The sequence below is a fragment of the Tachyglossus aculeatus genome, chromosome 2, assembly GCF_015852505.1.
Source record: "Tachyglossus aculeatus isolate mTacAcu1 chromosome 2, mTacAcu1.pri, whole genome shotgun sequence".
In the NCBI taxonomy this organism is placed as follows: domain Eukaryota; kingdom Metazoa; phylum Chordata; class Mammalia; order Monotremata; family Tachyglossidae; genus Tachyglossus; species Tachyglossus aculeatus.
Window position 1 is genome coordinate 18665252 of NC_052067.1, and position 13989 is coordinate 18679240.

The 13989-nt window shown below is 44.1% G+C and overlaps 2 protein-coding genes and 2 non-coding genes across 6 annotated transcripts in view; 3 read left to right on the plus strand and 1 right to left on the minus strand.

Moving 5' to 3' along the window:
• Positions 1-6492, plus strand: part of TAX1BP1 (Tax1 binding protein 1) — a 76800-nt gene extending 70308 nt beyond the window's left edge. For all 3 annotated transcript variants that reach the window (XM_038760355.1, XM_038760347.1, XM_038760364.1), the window contains exons 17-18: positions 4303-4388; positions 5451-6492. In XM_038760355.1, the coding sequence (XP_038616283.1) occupies positions 4303-4388; positions 5451-5652 (288 nt within the window). In that variant the 3' untranslated portion in view covers positions 5653-6492. The remainder of the gene's footprint in view (positions 1-4302; positions 4389-5450) is intronic.
• A 4037-nt stretch (positions 6493-10529) lies between these two features.
• JAZF1 (JAZF zinc finger 1) overlaps positions 10530-13989 on the minus strand; it is a 347271-nt gene continuing 343811 nt past the window's right edge. The window contains exon 5 of the mRNA XM_038769107.1: positions 10530-11029. Coding sequence (XP_038625035.1) covers positions 10853-11029 — 177 coding nt within the window. The 3' untranslated portion in view covers positions 10530-10852. The remainder of the gene's footprint in view (positions 11030-13989) is intronic.
• LOC119924520 lies at positions 12762-12866 on the plus strand. Its single transcript, XR_005449231.1, has one exon. It is a non-coding gene; the product is annotated as a U6 spliceosomal RNA (small nuclear RNA).
• LOC119924498 lies at positions 13318-13422 on the plus strand. The gene has a single exon (XR_005449209.1). It is a non-coding gene; the product is annotated as a U6 spliceosomal RNA (small nuclear RNA).

Genomic DNA, 13989 nt, shown 5'->3' on the forward strand with positions numbered 1-13989 from the left:
TATAATGGCATTTATTAAGCGCTTACTATGTGCAAAGCACTGTTCTAAGCGCTGGGGAGGTTACAAGGTGATCAGGTTGTCCCACGAGGAGCTCACAGTCTTAATCCCCATTTTACAGATGAGGGAACTGAGGCACAGAGAAGTTAAGTGACTTGTCCAAAGTCACACAGCTGACAATTGGCAGAGCCAGGATTTGAACCCGTGACCTCTGACTCCAAAGCCCGGGCTCTTTCCACTGAGCCACGCTGCTCCTAGTCTTTATTAGGGGAAATTTTTGTCCTGTACACTGAATAGAAGCATCATAGTTTATGTGAGTACAGCTTGTGCTTCTGTGACAGGTATAATTATATTATCCTCAAGCAATTCCTGTAGTCCTGTAGGCAGGAAGAGCAATTTTCAGCACAATTTTATGTACAAAGGTGCCACCATTTACGGTGGAATAACAACGTGTAACTGAAAAAATTGATGACCTCTATAGTGTACTGTTGATGGTCTTGGGCCAGTTTAAACCTTGACAGCCCATTTTGGGCAATGCACTGCCCGGGATGGTTCCCTAAACACAATCTACTACACTCCTTGTTGATGTAGATCATGAAAAAGAGGGACGCTGACAGATAGATGTTACTCAGTATTTAGGCTTGGACTTGTGGCAGGCAGCGTGGTGGATAAATGGGATCCAGGAAGTTTGGGTTAGGCTCATTTATTCTACTGTCTTGTCTTACGCTGTCGAGTCGTCTCTGACCCACAGCGACTCCATGGACTCATCTCTCCCAGAATACCCTACCCTCCAACTGCAGTCATTCTGGTAGTTTATCCATAGAGTTTTCTTGGTAAAAATACCTAAGTGGTTTACCCTTGCCGCCTTCCACGCAGTAAACTCGAGTCTCCGCCCTCGACTCTCTCCCATACTGCTGCTGCCCAGCATTGGGTGAGTTTTGACTTGTAGCAGATTGCCTTCCGCTCGCTAGCCACTGGCCAATCAATCAGTCATATTTATTGAGCGCTTACTGTGTGCAGAGCACTGTACTAAGCGCTTGGGAAGTACAAGTTGGCCACATATAGAGACAGTCCCTACCCAGCAGTGGGCTCACAGTCTAAAAGGGGGAGACAGAGAACAAAACCAAACATACTAACAAAATAAAATAAATAGAATAGATATGTACAAGCTAGGAATGGAATGGGTAGGCCTCTGCTTGACTCTCCCTCCTGTAGTCGAGACTGGCAGACTACTGGAAACTCTTCAGGTGCCGTCTTGAGAGGGGATTCTACTGTCAGTACTAGACAAATCATCCCCCCTTCCTAAACTTCCTCATTGTGGAGGTTTTCCTCTTCATGAGCTTTCTTTTCATTAAAACAGCTCCTCAGCCTCTTCCTTGTTCTCCCTCTGATTGCTGCCTGGCCCCTCTTTTGTCCTACTTCAGCCCCGGTGGTTTAGCAACTGAGTAATTTCCTTAAGGGATTACAACTGGCAGGGGTTTGCCCAGTTACAGTGGCCCAGAAAGTAGAAACTCGCAATGTGGAGTCTTAACGATGTAAAAAGGTAATTCAAGGGAGGATGAAGAGGCCAAATGCTTAACTTGTGTCTGGATACGTGATGGTATTTGTTGTCTTTGAAAATTCTCCCATGTATCACAATAGTGTTAGCTAGCAGTCCAAAGAGCCTGTGTTGAGAATTTTGACCTATTTGTAATGACTAATTGCAGTCTAATTTCTAAGCTCTTAACACTTCAACACATCTATTAACAATTCCCGTCAGAGCTTCAAAAGAATGTCCTTAATACAACTGGTGGAATTGGCATGGGGCTGGTTGTCTGCGAACCATTTTTGCCCAAGCAGGCTGGGTAATTGTTCCGGGAGTACAGCTGGGAGTCATTAACCCCTTCATCTGGAATGCTGTCTGTTCGGCACTGGTGCATTTAGAATCAATGCTAAGTGGTCTTGAATCCTGATTTCTTGAGTTAAACTCATCTTAATGCCAGAGGGGAGCCTTAACACTTGATTTTGCTGCTCGGGCTACAACTTCTTAAGCAACAAAGGAGTGTGCTTTGGTTGTCATGTGTCGTTTAGTGACTTCTTAAGGGGAAGAGCTCTGCCTTCAAAACAAAATGACAACAATCCAGCTTTGCTTGCCCGCCTGGAGTCCATTGGCAACCAATTCATACTGTAAGCAGAACCGTGCGTGCAAAGAGTGCCTTCTGGCTATAACGGTGAGGAATATAATGGGGACAGTCAGTATCAGCAGAATGTAGACAGATGAGGGAGTAGTGGATTGTAACATAGTTACAATGATTGAAATGTTAAGGGTTAAGCAAAATATTTAATTTGAGGGGATTTTTGAAACAGTTATAGCCAGGGCACGATTTGCCATTTCTGTAACCATTTGTGAATTAGCTGAAGATTATTTTAGCCGTTTTAAGTGCAGCGTGAGCCCAGTTTTTCTCCTAGCCATGCCCCCTCAAGTCATGCTCTTTGGCAATAAGAGAGGAATTTGGGGGATCTAGGGCGATACTACTTCATCAAACTACCGTGGTAACCTGAAAGAATGAATTGCTTCCAAATGTGTTTATCTTAGGCTCTGGGAAAATGGGACTCTCTAATACTAGTCAAAATGTAAAACATCTTTTTCCTTAGTACTTCAAGGTATCTAGTGGAAGATGGAACATATGTGGAGGGGAGTAGGAAATGCATGGGGTTTTTTGTTTATGAAGTTGAGGAGGTAGGGTGACGAGTTTTTAATTCTCATCCTCTGCAAGTGCTTAGCACACAAGTGAGCTCGGGTGAGTTGTGTGAGGCTAGCATCTGCTGCAGCAAGCACCACTAGCTGCTTAATGAAAGTGTTAAAATGGTGGAAACCAACAGCTGTTATTTCAAAGGAATGAGGGAGAAAAATGCTAACAGATTCTTCAAATCTCTTTGTGGTGGTTCTTTTTTCCTAACAAAGCACTTTATTTTCAGTGCCTGATTAAGGGCCATACTCTTCATTTTTCACCTTCTTTCATATAGAGAGGAATAAGTCCCTCATTTGTTTGCTTTACATGAAGATTATATGAGCTACTGGGATGAATTAATGTGCATTCCATTATTCACGCAAGTTCTGTTTCCAGAAAAATGAGGGAGCCAGAGTAGTATGTTAACTCAGTGGGGGCAGGGAACGTATCTCTCCAACTCTGTTGTATTGTACTTTCTCAAGCGCTTAGTACTGGGCTCTGCACATAGTAAGCACTCAGTAAATACCATTGATAGTTTCAGAAAGCTATTTCAGGTGCTTTGCCAGCAATCTGAGCTCTGCAGTGGTGTAACGGGAGCACTGGTTTGCGGTCCCTCTTGCCTATAAAGTGGACAGAGATGTAGCAGACAACCTAGAGAATGGAAGCTGGTCTGTATGCCAAAAAGCTGCTTCAGCATTCGATTTCTCAACCTCACGCTGCCCGTAATTTTCCTGCCCCACTATTCCTTTCCTTAGCTGTTACGGTGATGCAGACTGAAGCACATTTAGCCCTCGTTTCTTCACCTGTCAGAAATGAGCTACTAGAAACAATCCAGGTATGGGGGAAAGGTTATGCTGCAGTGTTTCAGCTTCCGAACGTCATATCGGGGTTCGCTTTTCAGGATCCCATCCAACGAGAGATGTGCCTGGCTAACTCTTGCAGGAAGCTTTGAGGTAAATCCTGATTGTCCATCAGCGTGGAGATCCTCATCAGTGCCCACTGCAGCTATTTATGTGCCGTTAGCGTGCAGGGAAGGAGAGCTTGAGTGACAGAGTTGATGAGAGGAAGCAGCCAAAGAGGGCAATTTAGCTGACGTGCCTGACTGCAATGTGAAGTGTGTGACATGCTTGGCTGATGGTAGCAGCAGATACAGATCATTCAAACTGACCTCTGGAAAGAAGCAGGCGGGCCAGGCCAAATTAGTGTTTTCTTTTCCACTCAAATTCAAGTTGACAGATATTTAAGAGTTTTACTTGACAACCTATTGTCAATCACACATTTTTGAGTTTCAGTCCTTCAAACAGCATTGCACCACTCGTAGTTTGGGGCTCTGCCTTCACTGGAGAACACAGGTTTTCCACTTGGATCATTACTCGCTTCCCACTCTAGCCACAAACTCCCCAAATCCTAAGGCCAAGAAAATGTAAGCCCCTTTACCCTGAAAGCCATATGCTCTCAAAAGTATTTCCAAAACAAAGTTCATTGAAAACGTATCCCAAGAATATGAAGCAGTTTTAGTAGCACATAAGTTGTGTAATTGTATTAAGGTACCTATTTTTTGATGAAGCATTTAAACTTTGCTTTTTAAACTTAGGATGATGATGAGAACGTACTTACCATTCCTGATCCTCAAAGTCAGCTTTTACATGAGCACGGAAGTGGCTTTTGCTTTGATTCCAGGTAATTTTAATCCAATGTCTATAGGGCAGAACTGATTGTGTGGATGTGCAATTTTTGAAGCCCACAGTTATTAAGCAGACTAATTCTGCTGGAGCATTCCAGGTTTTGTCATTGTTAGGATTCCATCATGAAAATGCTATTTTTAGTTACATATAAGTTGAGGCATGGTGCCAGTGGGCCTTCATTTCATAGAACGTAATGATGGTATTTTTGGAATTTGAAGTTCAAAAATACCTTCCTTGCCAACCTTGCTGTGAATCTAAGTTTAGAGCTTGTACTAAGCATGTCATATGCTAAGCATAGAAGTGTATGAGCAGGGAGAGTAATTTCAAGGGAACTGGAGCCATTACAGTGGTTACTACATCATGTTTATCCAAAGGTGCATTAAAAAGCTCAGCAGCTCTTCAGATTGGATTTCCCCGGGTGCATGCCAGGACAACCTGGAGCCGGCCAGCTCCTAGAAAGGCATATGTGCTCCCTGTTTCCTTTACACAAGGGCAGCTGGGGATGGCTTTTCCCAGTGACTCAGGTTATTGGGGGAAATCTCTGTGTTAAAAAAAAAAATAAATAAATTTCAAAACAGATCTTCCAGCCCCTTGGCTACCCAATATGAGTGAAATCTGAGATTAGAAAGTCATTCATTCCCATTAGTTCCAAGGGATGATCAAGATGTACCTTCCATTCAGTTGTCAGCTGTGGGTCCAATGCTAGACTCCAGGCCTGGGGGAGGCTCTTTCTTGTGGTGGGCACAGGTGCAGGTTAGCTCTGTTATCCTCTTTGTGATAATAATAATAATTGTGGTACCGATCAGCGCTAGGGATAGATACAAGATAATCAGGTAGACAACTTCCCCTATGGGGCTCGGAGTCTTAAGGAGGAGGGAGAAGAGGTATTTAATCCCCCTTTCTCAGGTGAGGAAATGGAGGCCCCAAGCAGTTAAGTGACTGGTCCAAGGTCACACATCGAGCTGAGCAGGTAGAAGATCCCAGAAGGTTTGTTGGGATCTTCCGGAGAATGGGTAATCCTGAATAATCGTCGTCTCCTCTCCTTTTCTTTCTCAAGCTTTGATGTTCGTAAGAAGTGTCCCCTTTGTGAGGTGATGTTTCCTCCCAACTACGACCAGACTAAGTTTGAAGAGCACGTTGAGAGCCACTGGAAGGTGTGTCCCATGTGCAGCGAACAGTTTGCCCCCGACTACGATCAGCAGAGGTTTGAAAGGCATGTGCAGACCCACTTTGATCAGAATGTTTTAAACTTTGACTAGAAAAGTCGCTTCTGTTACGAATTCCTGAAGTTTAGCATTAAAAAAAATCCTCATTAGGCAGACCCCATCAGGAGCCAAAAATGTAACTTTTTGGCCACTCTGCTATGTTTTTCTGACTACATGCTTCTTTTAAATATCCAGTCATCTGCAGTGTAATTAGGGTCAGGATAAATCTTGAGCTTAACAACAAATATCGATTTAGTCTCTTAATTTAACTGCTATGAGAGAACTATCTGGTGTATGTATCTTTATTTATTTCCCTGTGTGTGGATAGTGTTTGAATAAAGGTTAAAGGGGTGGTTTTGATTTAACTGGTGCAAAAAATAGCAAACATGTTTTCTTACTGTTAAGGAAACTTGACAGCAGAAAGAATCTTTCTGTTAACTTCGGGGCATGGTTATATGAAATTAAACATCTTCTAGCAACCTCATGCAAATTATTATTTTATGATTGATTACAATACGGCAAATAGCTCTTGACTTAAAACGTTAGCCGTATAATTAGTCTAAGAAAGCACACTTTGCTTAAAGGTGGTATTTTTATGAGTTAAAAGAATCGCTAAGATTAGATTTAATAATTAAAATAAACTTACAGTTACGTTTATATTTCATGGAAGAAGTCTACAAAAGCAATGCTCTTAATGTAGATGTTTTCATATTAAATCATTTGCTGCGGTGTTTCTGGGGCTTTTTAATTTTGCACATTCTGTAAGATAACGTATCTTACATCTAAGCAATTACTAAATGCGAGCAAACTAAAATCAAAATAATGTGTTCAGTTTGAATTTGCTCATCTTACTGTACAGTAGTCTTATTTCATTAAAGGTAAAATAAGCACTCAGATCCTGTGGGAGTGTTTTTTTGCTATGCTAATATCTAATTAATTTTCAATAGTAAAGCATGACCTGATTTTGAGTTTACCGTCTTCAATGAATAATTTTACTTGTTACAGCGTTCCAGGAAACTCTGTGCTTCTTTCAGCGTGAGCTAGTTTCTTCTTGGAGAATCCTGTTTGAATTTTCATGCTATTAATTTTACCGTTCCAATGGAAGAGTTTGGCATCTGACAAAAATACAAAGGATTTAAACTAAGGAAGCATGCCTTCTTAGAGACAGTATCTCAAAAGGTTAAAATGTAAAAAGAGGTGTACTACCCTCCTCCATCATTCATTCATTCAATTGTATTTATTGAGCGCTTACTGTGTGCAGAGCACTGTACTAAGCGCTTGGGAAGTACAAGTTAGCAACATACGGAGACGGTCCCTACCCAACAATGGGCTCACAGTCTAGAAGGGGGAGACAGACAACAAAACAGAACACGTGGACAGGTGTCAAGTCATCAGAATAAATGGAAATAAAGCAGAAAAGGCTCATTCAAGAGCACTGAGTGATTTTGTTTTCAGTCTCAGTGCCTACCTCTTGGCATATATCTGTTTGTGCTACAAGAGAGTGGTGCTTCCCAAGTGCTTAGTACAGTGCTCTGCACACAGTAAGCGCTCAATAAATACGATTTAATGAACGAATGGTGCACCTGTTGGGGGCTTAGAGATGGCTACAGTGTCCATACGGGACCTGGGCTTTCCAGGCATGGGGTACAAGGCTTGCCTGTCCAACCGCTCCTGTTTCCTAGCCTGGCTTTGGGCTCGGTGGAGCCCATTCAACAGTCACACACACTTCTATAAGGACGTCATCCCCCGGGCCTGGAATGCCCTCCCTCTGCCCCTCCGCCAAGCTAGCTCTCTTCCTCCCTTCAAGGCCCTGCTGAGAGCTCACCTCCTCCTGGAGGCCTTCCCAGACTGAGCCCCTTCCTTCCTCTCCCCCTCGTCCCCCTCTCCATCCCCCCATCTTACCTCCTTCCCTTCCCCACAGCACCTGTATATATGTATATATGGTTGTACATATTTATTACTCTATTTATTTATTTATTTATTTTACTTGTACATTTCTATCCTATTTATCTTATTTTGTTGGTATGTTTGGTTCTGTTCTCTGTCTCCCCCTTTTAGACTGTGAGCCCACTGTTGGGTAGGGACTGTCTCTATGTGTTGCCAATTTGTACTTCCCAAGCGCTTAGTACAGTGCTCTGCACATAGTAAGCGCTCAATAAATACGATTGATTGATTGATTGATTGACATCACCCATTTAGGAGTTTCCCAGCTGTTCTCGAACGTACAGGTTGCCTTCTGGGAAATCTTACTATAAAAACCTTGTTCTAGTAGTAATAAAATGCCTGTTGGGGACTGAGCACTGTACCAACCCCTGGAACAAGTGTGGCCTGGTCCCTTTCCCACATGGGGTTCACAGTTTCGGTAGGAGGGAAAACAGGTATCGGATCCCCCATTTTACAGGTGATGGAACCGAGGCATGGAGAGGTCACACAGAAGCAGGGTGGAGGAGATGGAAATAGAACCCAGGTCCTCTCTTCCATACTGGACAATGCAGATCCCCTTAAGCCTCTTAGTGTATTTTAATTGCATGCCGACTTCTTTTTCTTTACCGATCTGAAGTACAGGCAGTTCACCCGGGGGATGTGTTCTTAAGGGATATTACGTTAAGGAGAGATTGTGTAATCGTACTCACAGCTGGACCCACTGTATGACTGCCTCTTCCATCACCGGATCATTTTCTCTCCAGACAGACGTGATGCGGAGAGAACGTTCTTCAAAGTCTTCAGCCATATCTGTCCACACGCCGAAAGTAAAACCCTCCCCATGGCACAGATGTTTAGTTATTTACCTAAGCTCCTTGTGAGATGACAGGTTGATCTCTGTTATCCTTTTACAATATAGGAGGAAGAGGTAAATGGAGCTGAGCAAAGTGGAACCCAGCAAATCAACAGCAGCCCGATACTGAAAGGAGGATTAAAACGTTAAAAGATAAAAAAGCAGTGTTAGGTCAATTTGTGATGATAGAGGGGACACCGGATATGTTGTCTGCTATCCGGGTTTAGACATTTGACATAAAATGCGCTTGACCTTTGCTGGAAAGTAACATACAAACTGAAAACCTAATAAGAATACCAAGTCAGTTGTTTTGGGTCAGAGGCAGTTTATTTTAAACATGATTCGATTTACATTTATAAGGAGCTTTCTCGACAGGAAGTTTGATTCATTAAGTTGCCTTCAGTTCTAAAACAAACCTCTGATAATTTCAATGTATTTTGTCCCCAACAAAACATATGAAAATATAATTTAAAGCACAGTTTTCACAGACACAGTACAATACATTCACTATACACAGTATATCAAAATAGTCCCATCCTTACCTGTTTAGTAATACTGTCACAACAAAAAGGTAAATAGCAACTGGAATTTGTTTTATAGTTGAAAGGGAGTTACATGCAACAATGACTTTGTTTTATGATTGTTGAACTGACTGATCCAGCCTGCGGTTTTTTGTGCTAGAAGGAGCAGAGCCAAATGATACTTTGATGGGCCTAATTTGTTGCCATAATTAACAGTAAATAGAAAATAGCCCAGTAACCGCTTTATGCACTTACTCTTTGCTTCTCGTGTCCGGATCGTCCTTTGAACCCACGCTACAAAACGAACTCCCATCACCTCTGGGAGACTGGAGGCTGTGTTTATCGTTTAGAGGCCATTTTTAATCTCATTAAAAAAAAAAAAATCTCCATACAAGGGATTTGTGTTGTGAAAGTAGAAGCTTTCACATCTGGTTCCCAGATAATCGTCATCCTTTCAAAGTCTCGCAGAGTCCTAAAACCGGGGAGACCTGCCTGCTCCCCAGCTGTGGACAGAACTTTCCCCTCAGGGGTCTCAGACGGCCCGCGGGAGGGGAGAGAAGACGGTTCTGTCACAAATTTGTGTCGCTTTGCGGGGAGGTTGACGTCCAAATTTTGCTCTACATCAGTCGGACAACGGTAAAGCTCTGAGCTGTAAAGAATAGCACTTGTGGGACCAAGGCAGGACGGTATTGTCAGCAAGAAGACGTTCAGGAATGGTCCCAGTGCAACTTGCCCTCACTCACTGACCACCTGCTGCTGCATGAAACACTTAACTGTCAGTAAGGCTCAACGTCTTATTTCGGCAAAGGGATTTAAGAAAGCTAAACAGACAACTCCAACTGGAACGCAGACACCGACTGTAGGAGGCAAAGGAGGAGGCCTTCCCCACCCCCCATCAAATCACAAAAACAAAACACCCTTGAAGGAGGGTCAATAGAAATTCTCAATGCAAAATGTTCCTTCTTGAAACACGCTGCAAATGGTAATTTTTACTTGCACCCACAGGCCCGTTTTAGTGCCACGGCTGCAAGGATTGGCAACACATAAAACATTAGATCCGTTGGCAATAGAGAACTACAAAGTGCTTTAAAACTTCATCTGAAGATGAAGGTAGAGTTACGTTTGAGAAAAAAATTTGCACTTAAGTGTTTCAAAGTGTTTCTTAAGAGTTGATTACCGGGGAAGATATTTCACTGAACTGGGATCTTGGTCCTTGAATGTCTGAGGGACGCAAACTTCATACAGCTTGTACAAAAGAAAAAAAAAGTAAAAACTCTAAAGTGATTGTTTGCTAGTTCGAATGGCAAGATTCTCAGCATTTCAAAGGGGAAAAAAAGGATTTGCAAGGTAATATAAAACACCGAAAGCACATCTCTTTACGCATGTTAAGTATGAAAATATTTTTAGCATATTATGTTACACGTTCTTTCTAATTTATATTTACCGTCCTTATCGCCTGGCTCCCGACAGACACGGACTCCCATCGTGTAAGGCGTGTTAACCGGGTGGCTAGCGGTAGGTTTCTTTCGGTCTGGATCGCACGCGTGAATCGCCCTGCTGAAAAACTTCTGTCACATTACTGCCATCTCCACTGATCTAAGCACCGTCTTCCCCCTCCCCCCCCGCCCTTCCCCAATAACACTGTAAGACACCTAAATCGTCTGCAACGCATCCTTAGCCCTCGCTTTGCCGGAGGGAACGCGTTCTGAAGAATCTCGGCTTCCCTGTTTAGCACCTTATATCGAAGTAATGAAAATGGGTATGGTGATTACATGTGCAAATGTACAAAAATCATTAACTCTACAAAGATACATCATTCCAAAATGACAGAAACGTGAAAGCATGCATTTCATTTTCTCCGGCGGGTTGGTGAAAGCGCCCCCTGAAAAGAAGGTGGCTGTTTCCAAAATCAGCAACTGCTGGTGAGGGTTTCTTGGCACAGTTCAGACCGGCATTTTCACTGCTGCATCTTCCTGATGATCTCCGCTGACACTGGGGGGTGGAAATTGATTGTGTGGTGCCTCAGGCCCTGAGCGGTCTTGTAACTCTTCCCGCAGCGGCACTTGAATGGCTTGCGGACACGGATCTGTGTTCTGTGGCCATTTTTGGCGTGGTACTTTATGCCATTCACATTCTGCGGGAGAGAGAGAAAAACAATTACTTTCACCATAGGGTGGGGACTCTGCGTACTTGGATGCGGGATTCTCTCGCTGCTGGAAACCATCCTGAGGTGGTGACCGGCAACTCGAGCCTTTCCAGGGATCGCTGCGGGTCGGTGCCCCTGATGGGACAGAGATGGACTCCCAGCAGGACAGCGGGTGACCTGACTGTCCCTGTGGGCTGCACCCGGAGGGCCCGGTTTGCAAAATTTCACAGTCTAAATCCCCATTTTACAGATGAGGGAATTTAGGCCCAGAGAAGTGAAGTGACTTGCTCAGTGTCACACAGCAGACAAGGAGTGGAGCCAGGATTAGAGCCCAGGTCCTTCTGTTTCTCAGGCCCGTGCTCTATCCACTAGGCCACACTCCTTCTCACTAGGTCACGCTCCTTCTCAAGAGAACCCTTGCCCTCTGGGTGATTATGGGCAGCGGCCCACAGTTCCTTTCCTGAAAAGTCTCGTTCCGCAATCCTGCAACAATTTCCACAAGGTGATTAGCTAAATCTTGATCGTTTTCAAAAGCAAGAACAGCCGGGACCGCAGTCGTTGGGTAGGGGCCGTCCCTATATGTTGCCGACTTGTACTTCCCAAGCGCTTAGTACAGAGCTCTGCACACAGTAAGCGCTCAATAAATACGATTGAATGCATAAATAATAATAATAATAATAGCGATGGTATTTGTTAAGCACTTACTATGTGCCAAGCACTGTTCTAAGCACTGGGGGAGATCCAAGGTAATTACGTTGTCCCGCGTAGGGTGCACAGTCTTAATCCCCATTTTACAGATGAGGTAACTGAGGCACAGAGAAGTTAAGTGACTTGCCCAAGGTCACACAGCAGCCAAGTGCAGGATTAGAACCCATGACCTCTGACTCCCAAGCCCGGGCTCTTTCCACTGAGCCACTATACTTCCCTAATGAATGAAGGAATGAGAACAAGTCACAGATCTCCAGCTCTGATCACTCTAATTGTATTTTTTAGGTTTGTCCCTCGGTTAGAGTGTAAGTTCTTTGAGGGCAAGGATAACTTCCCAAGCGCCTTGTACTGTGGCACGGCCCCAAGGCTCTCAAATGCCAATATTTCTGGTTCTCTCGCTCTGCGATAGTATTTGTTGGGTCCGTGGAAACTCTGCTTACTGTACATGGCTGGAATAGTCTGAGCAACACTGCGAGTGAGGGTGGATTGTCACCTGCCTTTAAGTTACAAGGACGAGAGCCCACTGTTGGGTAGGGACTGTCTCTATATGTTGCCATCTTGTACTTCCCAAGCGCTTAGTACAGTGCTCTGCACACAGTAAGCGCTCAATAAATACGACTGATTGATTGATATGCAGAGAAGAGACTGTACACCACTAGAGAAGCAGAATGGAGTGGCTACAGCACTGGCCTGGGAGTTGGAAGGTCTTTGGGTTCTAATCCCGGCTCCACCACTTGTCTGCTATGAGACCTTGGGCAAGTCACTTCACTTCCCTGAGCCTCAGTGACCTCATCTGTAAAATGGGGATGGAGACTGATGTGGGACAGGGACTGTGTCCAACCCGATTTGCATCCCAGTGCTTAGTCCAGTGCCCGGCACGTAGTAAGTGCTTAACAAATACCATAATAATCATAATTATTATTAGACTGTAAACTCCTTAGGGGCAGGGAGCATTGCTACCAGGTCTATTGCACTCTCCCAAGTGCTTAGTACAGTGCTCCATACACATTAAGCTCGCTTCGGCAGCACATATACTAAAATTGGAACGATACAGAGAAGATTAGCATGGTCCCTGCGCAAGGATGACACGCAAATTCGTGAAGCGTTCCATATTTCAGCGCTTAGAACAGTGCTTTGCACACTGTAAGCGCTCAATAAATACGACTGATTGATTGATATGCAGAGAAGAGACTGTACACCACTAGAGAAGCAGCATGGAGTGCTGGCTATAGCACGGGCCTGGGAGTTGGAAGGTCTTTGGGTTCTAATCCCGGCTCCACCACTTGTCTGCTCTGAGACCTTGGGCAAGTCACTTCACTTCCCTGAGCCTCAGTGACCTCATCCGTAAAATGGGGATGGAGACTGAGGCCCCATGTTGGACAGGGACTGTGTCCAACCCGATTTGCATCCCAGTGTTTAGTCCAGTGCCCGGCACGTAGTAAGTGCTTAACAAATACCATAATAGTCATAATTATTATTAGATTGTAAACTCCTTAGGGGCAGGGAGCATAGCTACCAGGTCTATTGCACTCTCCCAAGTGCTTAGTACAGTGCTCCATACACATTAAGCTCGCTTCGGCAGCACATATACTAAAATTGGAACGATACAGAGAAGATTAGCATGGCCCCTGCGCAAGGATGACACGCAAATTCGTGAAGCGTTCCATATTTCAGCGCTTAGAACAGTGCTTTGCACATAGTAAGCGCTTAATAAATGCCATCATTATTATTATTATTAAGCACTCAAATCCCGTTGATTGATTGTTTGAGGGATTTAGTGCAGCCTCCCAGACAGGCAACAAACACTAGCTCTCTCCAGCCCTCTTTGGCCCGAGCCAGGCCTTATCTCTGAGCCCAGACAGAGGCACAGTGTTGGCAACTTTCCGGATAGTTGGGCTGCCCGGGCAGTCTGGAAATTACAAATGATGAAGCCCACTTTGGCAACTAATTAGCATCAATCCACTATGTCCTGTGCAGATCAGACCTGGCCTGGGTCATTCATATCTTCCCATTTGGGCTTCAAATCAAGTGCAACTACCATGCTTAATGAGCGGAGATGGTTAATTAGAAAAGCAAAATGTTCCTTTAAAAATACCATTAAAGGCAGCTCACAGATATCTGGGGCATAATACAGCAACCCATCCTTAAATGGATCATTTACTGTTGGCACATAGCTTCAAAATGCTTCACCCCCTTGTTTTTACACAAAACGTGCTGCTCGACAGATCATCATCACCATC